Raw genomic sequence first — 12,941 nt, 5'->3', positions numbered from 1 at the left:
TGGTAGGCGGATTGGTGATATTTTGGAGCAGTCAGAACACCGCTTAACCACTATATCTGCTCAGCAAAAACAATAGCAGGGATTTGGCCACAAACAATGTAAGACGTGGCTGGTAAGACTGTATCTGATTTGCTTACCATTTTAAAGGTTAGCACTTATGACAGGACACAGTTTTAATAATAATAATAATTTGGGGGGCTAATCATCCTTACTTGCAGTTAAGAGCTGACGCGGCTACAACGTGTTCGAGAAGCAGGCATGCAAGGGCGCCTTTGGCTGCCAGCCACATCAACCCATTATGACCGCGGAGCACAGCCCCGATCGAAAGTGTTAAGATCCAGTGAAAACTGGATGGTCTGGAAAACCCTCGTGGCACAACAGAGAACCAACGCACAAATCAACTCACATATGGCACTGGCCGGGAATTGAACCGGGGTCACCTTGGTGAGAGGCGAGCGCTTTACGCACACGCCAACCATGCCAGTCCACCCATGTTTTAAATTCCCTCAGGGCGTTGACCAATGATTTTAAACTTCATTTATTTGAGACAATTTACATCAACTACGTGTATGAAACTACTTCTAACTCAATACTTAAAATAACCTAATTAAGTGTTTTTAAAAAAGAAATCCAGACAAACCAGAGCCTAATTTACTGACACCATAAATAAATCTACAACTTACATTGCGAGATCTGATAAATAATGATGGGTCATTCCTAAAAAAAAAAAAATCCATATTTACAAAAGTTGCCAACAATAAATAGTAAAGGCCATTTTTAGAAGATGGAAAACTTGTTCCAATCCCATATTGTACATTCTGGAATGGAAGTAGAAAGTGTCAATTACATAATATTAATAAAAGGGAGGTTTAGCTGCACGTTACGCGAGCAAAAACGTGAGCGTGAACGTCATCAAAGCTCACGTTTTAAGCATACATGAAATTACAATTTCTCAAGTCAGGTACAGAAGTGCAGACGTCAAACGCGAGCATGAAGTAAGCCCAAAGTGGTGACATCACCTAGAAATTACACAATTTGTTTACGTTCACGTTCATGTTTTTGCTCGCGTAACGTGCCGCTTGACCTTGCTAACAACAGTTAACTTGAACTTGAATATAGCGTTCAACTATGACAATTTTATTACAATTGAAAGCATTGTTCAGACCCTTCACAGGCCTGATACTTCACAGAGGCAACGGAGGCGATTGCCTCCGTTGCCCCTTGTCATTGCCTTGGTGCCCTTGAAATGCTCCAGTAGAATTTTACAATTTCCTCATAGGGTGCCCTTTGACAAAGAGAAATTGCCTTGGTGCCCTTGCCCTTTCAAAAACGTAGCATACAGCCCTGCCTTCAATCTCTTAAAGGGAACATACAACCTTATTATTTTAGAAAAATAAATTTATTCCAATAATTGAACTTGTCAAATTTGTTTTCTTAAATTTCGCCCCCAAAAAGCTATTTATTGCTGTTTTTTTAATCAAAAATTTGTTGTCATTTTGTGTAAACAATTAAGTGCGTTTGGTAGAGCTTGTAGCGGGTTTGACTTTAAAGGCAGGGTAGACTACTGGTAATTGTCAAAGACCAGTATCCTAACTCGGTGCATCCCAAAGTATTTGTGCATAAAACAGCAAACCTGTGAAAGTTTATGCTCAACTGGCCAACTAAGTTGCAAGAACATAATGAAAAAAAAACACACCCTTGTTGCACAGAATGTGCTTCCAGATACAGCGAAAATTTTGTTCACAAAAAATGTCGTTGGTGAAAAATTACCCTTTTTTCTAAACAGTTTTAGAGAAAGAGGAAATGTAGTTCAACATTACTTAAAAGGGGGTTGTTCCTAACATTTAAAAAATATATCAACAGCTCTCCAATGCTCTGAAAAAAGTAAGTTCGTGATGCTTAAATTAATTTGTTCAGTAGAGTACCCTCCCTTTAAATTAAATGACATTGGATCATCTAGTCAGTAATCAAAAGGTGTACCTTCCCTTTAAGTTTGATTTGAAGCTTTGCTTAAGATGCAATAGACCTTTATCATTGTGCAGCTATCTTGAATTTGTCCCATTGATGTCAACGTTACCAAACCAAGGCTGGTAGAACAAAATAGTCTGGTGCCTATTTTGCAGAATGATTACTACATGTAGCATACATTATTATTATTCAATACGAGGAACATGACCAAGATGGAGGCAGCATGATAAAGTTCTAAACGTGGTAGTTGAGTTAAATAGCAGTAAGTTCAAGTGGTATTTTTGAAAAACTAACTCTCATAATGAGTGTAGTCCACACAGTCCCACAAAATTGACCCCGAGCTTGAGCCCAAGCAGACAGTTCAGGGTTCTCCACAGGGTTAAATTTTGTCCCGGCGCAAACCAATCCTGCTCGATCGTCAAAATTGCGCAAACCATTATCTGCACAATCGTCAAATTGCGCAAATTATTACTGCAAGATAAGCCAATTGCGCAAACCATACATGGGCCTGTCCAAAACAGCTTAAGGAGAAACTGTGATTTCTGAAAGCTCCAAAGTTACTACAAGCAGGGCAGGGTCCATTTTAGACTGTGTGTATGCGGTTAGCAGTACACAATAGATTCACAGGCAATTTTCCCATAGGCAGAGAGTAGCTACAAGTGACGACAGTGCAAGGGTTTGCACTTAAATGTTTGAAATACAAGCCAGAGCAGCTATCTAGCCATTTCACTATTCCATCAGCCTTTTTACTGATTCAAATTTCATATAAAATAGGGATGCTTTTCAAAACTGTACAAGCCAGCCAGACCATTTTTGGAGAGTATTATATAAAAGGTCCTCAGGTGTTTTAACTAGAATTTGGCCAGGAAAAACAATGTTGTCAGTTGATGACCTGGGAGTTATTCCACGCATGCACTCAAACTGTCAAGACCATAGGAATAAATAATGAGCCGTTAAAAAAACACTACCTTGATGTGGCTATAAAGCTCTGAAAAACACCAAGGATTTCTTCTTCATCTTAAAGTTTCCGGTATAAACATAACTTTTAAAAAAGAAGTTAAATTTCATTCCTGCAATTTTCAACGAGTCATTAATTTACAACATGGTTGAGAATTATGATAAGCACAAAGTACCCGCTGAGATCAATGACGAATGTGGACCCAATTTCATAGCACTGCTTAACAGTAAGCAAGTTTTAGTGCAAACTGTAGCAGAAAAAAATGCCTCACCGTAAGTGTAGTTCACAGGTTAGCAAGACAAATGGGCTACTATCTTGCGCGTTCACCATTGATTTGAGGTCACAGCTTGTGTTTTACCATTTATTACAATATACTATGCCAAACAGCATTTCGGTAATTGCAACCAACGAGAGTTTAAAGGTTACAACCAAAACAGTCCAATTTTGGTTTTCATGACCAAGTCTGATTTCATTACAATACTTATGCAGAAAATCTTTGATAATCCTTCCATATGGTCACATTTCACCTTGCCACAAGATGGTATGCACACACTGAACTAACCCATGCCAAACTGTTTTCTTTTTCAATGGTTTTTTATATATGGTCCATTAGTGCTCCAGATTGCCACAGGAACAAAACATACCTAAGGTTAAGAAACTTATCTCAAATTCCAATGCACTTAAGAACAGCTGTTGGCTTCTCCAGTTTACCACTCTCATTGAAGCACTTTGGGCAAAGGCTTTACTCTCTACATCAGCATGTGTGTGCCTCAAAATACAACTGTTCTGGCATGGTGAGGTATGGATTGGTTTTGTCAAAAAATTTGTTGGGCCCTATTTCATAAAGCTGTTAAGCAGAAAATTCTGCACAGCAAATTTGCTAAGCCAGTCACAGTAATGGTAACTGTGATCTGGCTGGTACAATATTTTCACTAGGCAAGCTTTTTTTGTGTGTGCTACTAGCAAGCTTTTGTGCTTACAGGTTTTATGAAATTAGTAAGTAAAGCAACATGGTAACCTTTGCTTTTCAATGAAAAAAGCAGGGCACCATTGGAACCAAGCCAGTGCATGGCATTTGGAACTGTAAACTGTTTCTGGTTAACAAGATTTTTCTGCGGAAAGCCAACTTTTATTCTCAATGAAATTTTGTCCGATCCTTCAAAATCTTTCATAATCTTGTCAACTCTTGAATGCAACCATCTCTTTACAACACCATCCCCTTGTAACCTCACAATAAATACAAAAACTTATGAAAATCGGGTCCTCTGAAATAGTACACTGAGTTGCGAGTACGGAGCGCCCATTTGCTTTCCTCTCAGACAAAAAACAGACCGAAAAAAATTGTCTGGCCCATTTTTGTTAAGACTGCAATCTTCATTACGTAAACGAGGAGCTAGACAAAGATGGTGTGATGAAAGTGCATAGCCTGACTGTACCGCACCGACTGTGTACTACGACTCCCCCGTCTCCATCTTAGTCTCCACTCCAGTCACTTTGTCGGCCTGCTGCGCATCGTTGTTGTCCTCCTGCTCCGTCGCCTCTTTGTTCTCTTTGTTCTCTTTGTTCTCCAGAGACTCGTCCTCCTCTTCGTCTTGCTCGGAGTTGGGATAGTACATCTTGTGTCTCATGTGCCAGGCGATGCTGACGCAGGCTGATACCGTCTTGAATTGATGCACCACGTTGCGGGGAATGAAGTAGATGTCGTTGTCGCGGAGTTTGATGCGGGCGTAGCGGACGCCGTCTCGTCTTAGCTGATTCAGCTTGGCATCCTCTATCCACTGAATACACTACAAAACCAAGCAAAACTCTAAATGAAAATCGCTACAAAACTTTTTGATGATAAAACATAAATTAAAGAAATGACAAACAGATGCTACTGCTTCCCAGTGAATCTTTTGAAACTGCGAGACACAATTCCCCAATCTGTATTTCAAGAGCTAGTCTTCACTTTCTTTTTAATTTATTTATATACAGTTGTCTTTAACACTCACGCTCTTGGTAATGTAGCATTAGATTGAATTGTAATTAAACTCTGGTTACCCTTGCACCCGAGTCGCATGCGTAATCGAATGCTTGATGTATTTGTCTCAAAAAAAAACATGTGGTTTTGGAATGAAAATAACAATACGGAATGACAGATTTCACATCATTTAATTTCTTCTGGTTGTGAAGTCAGGGACTCTCAGAAAAGCAAACTTAATCACTGTACTAGCAAAGAAGCCAATGGAGAGAAGACAAAGAGACAAAAAAGGAAGCTTTTGTTTAAGATGTGGAAGCAAAACCATAGAAAAATTATACCAGGGGGAAAAAACCTAGCAATTTGCAACCTCATTGGTTTTAGAAACTTCTATTACTGCAATTTGGAAACTCCAAATTTTGGTCACAGCTATTCACATCAAACTAACCTGAGAAACAGGAGGTTCATGTAAGTCCAGTTGAAGGCCTTCAACGACGTCAAAGAAGTTGGCTGCTGAGAAAGCGACAACATCCTTCACATCTCGGTCGGGACCACTGAAATAAAAAAATATATGAAAAGAATTGTAATTTTACAAAGAGATCCATTAAATATATATTGTTTTAAATCCTAAAAGCCACTAGCAATCCTCATAGATTTAATCTAATTGTTCTAATGAGTTGTATTGATTGAAGGATTAGAAAACCGATTGTGCTTAGTGTTTGGGCAAGGCATACCACAGGCCTGTGAGCGGGTCATGAAAAAAAACCCGGAAAATTGTTGTCCGGATTTTGGGCCAAAATTACGAACGTAATAAAAGGCTTTAATTAAAAACTGAAGCGTAGACAACACATTCACAGAAACAGTAGGCCACAATTCTTACATGTAACAATGTGTTGTGCATCCTCATTTTCAATATATTTTTGTAGCATTCCTTTAGAAATAAATCCACAAGCGCGATGAGTCCTCGTCGTCGACTGCCATATTTTTATTTTGTGCATTACTTGTCGCAAAAAAATTACTCTGTACACACAACGTACATACGGACGTCGCATGGGGGGGGGGGGAAACCATGTGTGCCTAATCTTGTCTCAAGGTGTTGGCTTTTTAGTAAAGCGCCCTCTGTTGGTGCAATTGAATAATGACGTTGAAGTACATGTAAAATAGACATCGCGCTGAACGAAAAATTAACAACGACTCAAATGAAAGACCAAGACGGAGCATTTTACTGGGTCTAGCCCCCGACTCATTATGTCAAAATCAAATCAAAGCGCAATTAAAGTGCTTCCCGATTCCAGGTACGTGCTGCTTGACGATCTATTTTGGATGTAAAAAAAGAAGATAAACACGGAACGGGAAAAAGCGGAGCTCAAAAGAAAAACAAGGAGGAAAAAAAAGCGGAACCCACGAAAAATGCGGACTGGGAAAATAAAAAAGAGCGGAAATCCGCTTTAAAGCGGAGACTTCACAGGCCTTATACCACCATGATCAGAATCTAGTAGTTTGAGACAGCTTGGTGTTTGACCATGGAGGAAGGTGATACATACCCTACCCCTAGTTGGACCAAGGATAATGCTTTGCATGGGGCCCGACGTACCACAAAAAAACCATAAAAACAACAGTTTGTTGAGTGACAGTGTTGAGGTATTATTTTGCAGGGGTGAAACTTGACGTAAGTGAACATTCCTAAAAAATGGCTTGATGGCATCAACCCTTATTCTTCAACCGAAACATCCAAGATGTTACAAATTCAGGTTTTACTCATTGCATTACTAGAAGTACCAATCAACTGGTTTGGACACAATGTGGCCTATTTCTTCCCCCCCTTTATATGACTTTTCTCCCTTGTTGAAGTCTTTCCAAAATAAGGTAAAGGCTATGTGAAATTGTATGACAATTCAGTGCACATTTTGAGCTACAAGCTCTCTGATCTTGTGATTTTAATCCCCTCAAATTCAAGCCCTGCTAGTAGCCTAGGGGAATAACCTAGTCTTTAACCGTTTGTGATCTGCGTGCTTCATTTCCCTTTCAACCACAACCCCAACCTCTCAACTCTATTCCCAAATTTAGAACAACATTTGAATACTGACCCTTCATCACCAGCATGTACTGCTTTCAGGAGGCCCACAGCCGCTGTGGTCATTCGCTCGAACCCTTGACCGATGTGATCGGCATGACATCTCGTTCTATCTTCAACTAATATCTCACGTGGTTCCGACGCTCTGGGTAGGTACTGCAAGTTTCGTAACTCGTTGACTGCCGCTCTATAATTTCAAAAAGGAGATTTTTAGGTGTGTTCTTCATAAGATAATCATTACAGTTCTTACTTTAAGCTGGCGATCCAAATCAACACATTAACACTCAATCTAAATATAACTTTTACAGCGTCTGGTTCTCTGACCATGATACGATACAATACGATTATGTGTAATGTGATCATGAAAAGTACAGGAGCTTAAAAGCTATTTATTTTGGTTTGTGTGTTAGCACTGTATACTCAGTACTTTCCCGAGTCCTGTGAAAAAATATCACAGGCATGTTCCTCCGGTGGGATTCGAACCCATGACCCATGCAATTCTACCGCAACGATATATAATGTAGTGTAACTAGTTAAATCTGCATCGTGAATAAAGAATATGAATAAAGCTTAGAAACCTCTAAACCATTTATTCACTTTTCTAAAACTATAAAGCATATTAAAGCCATTGGACACTTTTGGTAAACAGTATTGTCCAAAGGCCCACACTTCGTGTATCACAACTTATATATATATATAAAATAACAAACCTGTGAAAATTTAGGCTCAATCGGTCATCGGAGTCGGGAGAAAATAACGGGAAAACCCTACCTTGTTTTCGCACATTTCGCCGTGTCATGACATGTGTTTACTATAAATCCGTAATTCTCGTAGTCGAGAATTGATAATTGTTTTCTCAAAAAGTAAAGCATTTCATTAAATAATATTTCAAGAGAAGTCTTTTACCATTACCTTCTGTAAACCCTGTAAGTTATTTGTAAATCTGTAAACTTTTTTTTTTTTTTCTGTTCCGAAAGTGTATAATGGCTTTAAGATAAAAGACTTTAGCAAAAAACAAATTCAATTGGATTAAAGATATGTAGCCGTTTTATCTCCCTGCTATTCAGGCCCATGTAAATTAACCAAGGCTGTAAGGGAAAATATTCTTACAAAAAAAACCTTTTAAGTTAGGTTTCCATGAAGAAGGCTAATACATGTAAGAAACTCTTGCTAAATAAGGGCCTACACGAAGAAAACATTCAAGATGAAAATAACACAGGGGAGCTGAAGGTACAATGTAGCATATCGATAATGTAGGATGGAAGGAAGCAACATAAGGCAAAGAGTTCCAAAGAGATGCAGTACGAGAAATAAACAGGGTGTTGTGGTGGAACATTGTTCTATCAGCAAAGTATGTGGGTGAGAACCAGCAGAAAGTCTGGTTGAACGCACAAACACCTCATACAATAGGAGAATGAGTACATTCAGCTATACTGACTGGCTGTATTGATGTACAAGTAAAACAAAAGCTATCTGATTAAGCTCACCTTCTCCTGAAGACCATCGGAGCATACTGATCGAAACGCTGAGTCATTAATCACCGATTCGTTACAGAACAAACAATACTCACAAGAGATTGTCATATGGTATTATTGCAAACCTCTTTTAGATACTTACACCATGCATTGTTTCAAATCCTACTTAACCTCACCTTCGCTTTTTCATGGGTGATTTTGGCATGTCAGCAGTTGGTACCATCTGCTCCCCAGGTCGCACCCATAAGATTGGCCCATCGTTACTCTCTGTCCGTTTGTTCATCTTGACCACGGACGCTGGTCCCCAAGGCATCACATACTTCAAAAATGGATCCTGCTCAAGAAGGTCCACAAAATCCTCAAAGAAGTCGCCAACTTCCTCGTTGACCGTCCCTACCAGGCTCATCTGAAGTAATGGCCCCGATCGGTATGTTCCGTGGCGATATGTCCGTCGGATCTCTTTGCGGAACTCCGGCATGGTCGTGGAGAGAATGTCCGACTTACCCATCAATTGGCTCTTGACGATGGTGTTGGGATGGTGTGTTGAAAAGTAGTCAATAAGGTCCGGGAGATAAGCTGCCGATCCATGGACGATTCCCATGACATGATTGGCTACACCAGGCTGGCTCTCTCCGTACACGTTCTCGAAATACACCTTAACAAATCGTTCCATCTCATCACAGTGAAGGTGTTCGATTTCATCAGAGTAAACGTGTAACACCGAAGCGCCCCCGTTCGGCTGGCGTTCAATGTGCATGTACCTTCCAAACTCACCATCGATGGTACCGTTTGTGTGCGCATCAGTCTTTTTTAGAAGGCGATCTCTGTCTGGTAACTCTGAGGACGTTTGTCTGTGGGTTGTAATTGGGGTATCTACATCGGGCACAGGAACGTAGCTCAACCGTTCTCGATGGTGGTGGTGGTGATGATGGTGGTGGTGATGCCTTTTATGCTTCTTAGGCTTTCTCTCATAGTCTTCTTTCTTTATATGTAATTTTAATTTCGGACAGCCGTCATTTTTCACAATCCGAGGCGACAGGCACATGTTGTTACTTTGTTTACCATCACCTGACACAAGTAAAAGAAACATTCGTAGTAATATAAAATAATAATAATAATAATAATAATAATAATAATATCGAAGTCTTATATAGGGCACGTATCTACCAAACAAGGTACTCAAGGCGCTGAGTATATACAAACTTTCAGAAAGATAGGTTATTGCAGTGATGAATTCTGAGACCCAATTATTTAGCACCTTATAAGTGTTTACAAGGTGCTACGGCGCATTAAGCAGCCACAACCAGTAAACACCGGGGCAAACCCCTTCTCTTTTCGATAAGTGCAATGGCTTCTTTTACATGCAACACAACACATGGGACCAACGGCTTTACGTCCCATCCGAAGGACGAAGCAATGGTTAAGTGTCTTGCTCAAGGACACAGTGTCACGGATGGGGATTCGAACCCACACTCTGCTGATCAGAAACACCAGAGTTTGAATTCGGTGCTCTTAACCGCTCGGCCACGACACTTCCAATAAGAGAAATAAACTGTGTCAAAATGTAATTTTAAGGTTTACACAGTAATTTTTGGCAATATAATTAGCAACCTAATTCACTTTGTTTAGAGAAGTGAAATAGGTTGATTGTTTGCCCCAAATTATGTATATACAGAACTCTATACGTATTTAAAATGATTTTACCTTGAATGTCAGTTCGAGTTGGAACAGAGTATAAGTTTCCCAGCAAAGGGCTTAAACATATAATATTCAGAAAAACAATACATACAATACATCTATTTAGTACTTTTAACCAGAAAGCTAAATAAACGATAAACTAAAAAGAAAATCATACATTTTAATTACCAAAAGTTAGCGGTCGCACTAAATACCGACAACTCACGACCCCTCACGACAACAATTTTTAAAACGCACTTTAACAGAACATTTGACGAAATTCAACCGTTAAATATGTGCACAAGAGTCACATGCATCTAAACCACTTTCAAACTGTTGAAAAATTTGTATTTTTAACTGTAAAAAAGGTGTTTTTACCCCGAATTTAGTAATGAACGGAAATATTCGCCATGTTGTCTTCCGACGTACTTGGACGATTCTATTACACCGCAGGGGGCAAGGTAATTTCTGAGGGCTGAGTTTTATTTTTCGTTTTGGTTTTAGTTGATGTTTTCTTTCTTGTTAGTAACTAAGCCACCACTCTGGAATTTAAAGTTTAAAAGGGAAACTTAAATATAATATAGTTTTAAACGCCATGAAATACATTTAAAAAAAGGTAAATAATCATCTTGCATATTGTATCACCCCTGCAGTATAATACTGAATCGTCCAAGTGCATCAAAAGACAACATGGCGGATATTACCGTTCGTTACTAAATTCGGGTAAAAAAAACACCTTTTTTACAATTAAAAATACAATTTTTTCAACAGTTTGAAAATGACTTGGATGCATATGACTCTTGTGCATACATTTTACCGTTGACTTTTATGTTCAAATGTTCTGTTAATAAAGTGCATTTAAAAATTGTTGTTGTGAGTTGTCATGAGGGGTCGTGAGTTGTCAGTATTTAGTGCGACCCAAAGTTAGTAATAGTATTGTATTCGGATAACTTTTCGTAAGGCGCCACCACTTTTTCCCTCATTTTTACAAAAAGGGATCTCTCATTCGGGAATCAGGTAGATAGGCCTACAATCTAAAGTATATTATTTCATATCAAATGAAAAAGTGGTGGCGCTATATGGAAAATTTTCCTTTTATAAAATTATACACCCAGTTAGATTTTATATTTATCGACCAAACCATTATTATGATTTTAATTAATATGAACCTTTAGCATTAACAAGTGTAAAGGTGACAGTTGATTGGGGATGCGACATTTAAATGTTAAGTAAAAATGGGCCAGGTGGCAAATTAATTTTGACAGTGATCAACATTAACATTCAATTCAACACTGACAGTTTAACTTTTATTTAAAAATCATACAAAATGTTGCACAATTGTTGTTACCTGCAGCTGGGGTAAACACCGGTAAAGATGTAGGTGAATTGCCGTTCATTACTGCTGGACTTTCATCTGATGCACGACCCGGAGAATACGACCGTGTTCGGACGATTTTCACGGCACATGGTGTGGTGGAAACTTCGGACTCGCTCGTGCTTGAATAACGCTGTCTGTAGTCGCTGTAAACCTCCTCTAAATATCCAGAACTCGAAAGCCGTCGATAATCATGTTGTACCCGTCTTCTCTTCCCGATTTCTGGACTCGTGGGTGATAATTCTACCGTCGAATCTTGGGCTGTGCTTACCTCGTTTTGAAATTTCGCAAAAATGTTGTTTTCGGAGTCGTTTTTGTCGTCGACAACGTGCGTTGTTTGTGAATCGTCAGCCACTAAGGCGGCCATATTGCATGTATGAAAATTACCCGGATGTTTGTTTTCAAAGGATTTAATAATTACGGTGTCCAAAACGGTACACTCAATATAAAAGAAACACTATCACAAAAACATTTATGAGATCGTTTGACCACATTTTCTTGTGACCCAAATCTTCAAATTGTTGAAAAACATCTTGAATTTTACAAACTGAACAACAAAATGAACAAAATAGTTGCTTTTATTAAAAATGCAAAACGGTCATAATAATGTTTGTACCGAAGATGCCCTGTAGCGGACTGCATAACTAAAAAAAAATTACTTTCATTTTTTTTTCTGCGGTTGGCGTCCAAGTGTTTTGTTCATTTTTTTTTAAAGGGCATACATTGCTGCACATTTTTTTGTAGTCAAGTGTTGATGTTCCATTCAAATGAAAATGTAATTAAAAACCACATAAAATACAAAACCTTCTAGATTTGCAAATCGGTCTCACAAAAAACAAAAATTAAATTAAATTAAATATTAACATGTTGGCGGGCCTCATCATCAACCTTCGTCCTTGGACGGAATGGTAGAAGCAGCTTTGATGAAATGGTGCCAGGTTGCTTTAATCCCTCATGAGTTGTTGGGTCTCGTTTTGATTAAGATTTGTGTCTTTGGTGATGTTGGCTGGCCTAGCCATGTAGGCTAAAAAGTATTATGATCATAAACAAGAAGTAATTATTATGAAAATAAGATGGGAAAATAAAGCAAACAAAAGCATCAAATTTCTTTACAAACCAGACATCTAAAATGTCACTTTTATTAATAACTTCTCTACATTTTATGGAATAAATTTACAAATTAAGTGCGCGGGTGTAGGGACACTTCTTTTAGGACAGGCTTAAGTGAGGCTTTGGATGACCCCCGTAATTATACACTCCACTAGCCTGAACGTCTGACGTCATTCTTCGAGGCTCGTAAAACAGTCGATGAGGGCGCGATTCTAGTTCTGAAAGTTGCATTTTGTTATAGACCTTTTCGCAAATACTGGGGCGCGCGCGTAAAGCTTGGAATTAGGTGCATTGTGGTCTAGCTGGTATCCAAATTTGATCCATATCTATCCCACAATGCACCTCAT

General features: G+C 38.9%; 1 protein-coding gene across 1 annotated transcript; it reads right to left on the bottom strand.

Annotated features, from left to right (window-relative positions):
* Positions 1-1,260: 1,260 nt before the first annotated feature.
* Positions 1,261-11,851, bottom strand: LOC117306790 (lysine-specific demethylase RSBN1L-like). The gene is made up of 5 exons (XM_033791300.1): positions 11,458-11,851; positions 8,609-9,500; positions 6,971-7,144; positions 5,332-5,437; positions 1,261-4,713 (listed from the first exon to the last, which is right to left on the bottom strand). Exons 1-5 carry the CDS (start codon positions 11,849-11,851, stop codon positions 4,378-4,380), a joined length of 1,902 nt encoding a protein of 633 aa, XP_033647191.1. The 3' UTR covers positions 1,261-4,377.
* Between the last annotated feature and the right edge of the window lie 1,090 nt (positions 11,852-12,941).

The sequence above is a fragment of the Asterias rubens genome, chromosome 2, assembly GCF_902459465.1.
Source record: "Asterias rubens chromosome 2, eAstRub1.3, whole genome shotgun sequence".
Lineage (NCBI taxonomy): Eukaryota > Metazoa > Echinodermata > Asteroidea > Forcipulatida > Asteriidae > Asterias > Asterias rubens.
This window is presented reverse-complemented; position numbering and strand designations above follow the sequence as displayed.

Coding starts and splice junctions, on each gene's coding strand:
- LOC117306790 (XM_033791300.1), bottom strand. CDS start 11,851: ATGGCCGCCTTAGTGGCTGACGATTCACAAACAACGCACGTTGTCGAC. Junction 9,501..11,457: donor GGTGTTTACCCCAGCTGCAG/GTAACAACAATT, acceptor TACTTGTGTCAG/GTGATGGTAAACAAAGTAAC. Junction 7,145..8,608: donor TCACCCATGAAAAAGCGAAG/GTGAGGTTAAGT, acceptor TTGAAATTATAG/AGCGGCAGTCAACGAGTTAC.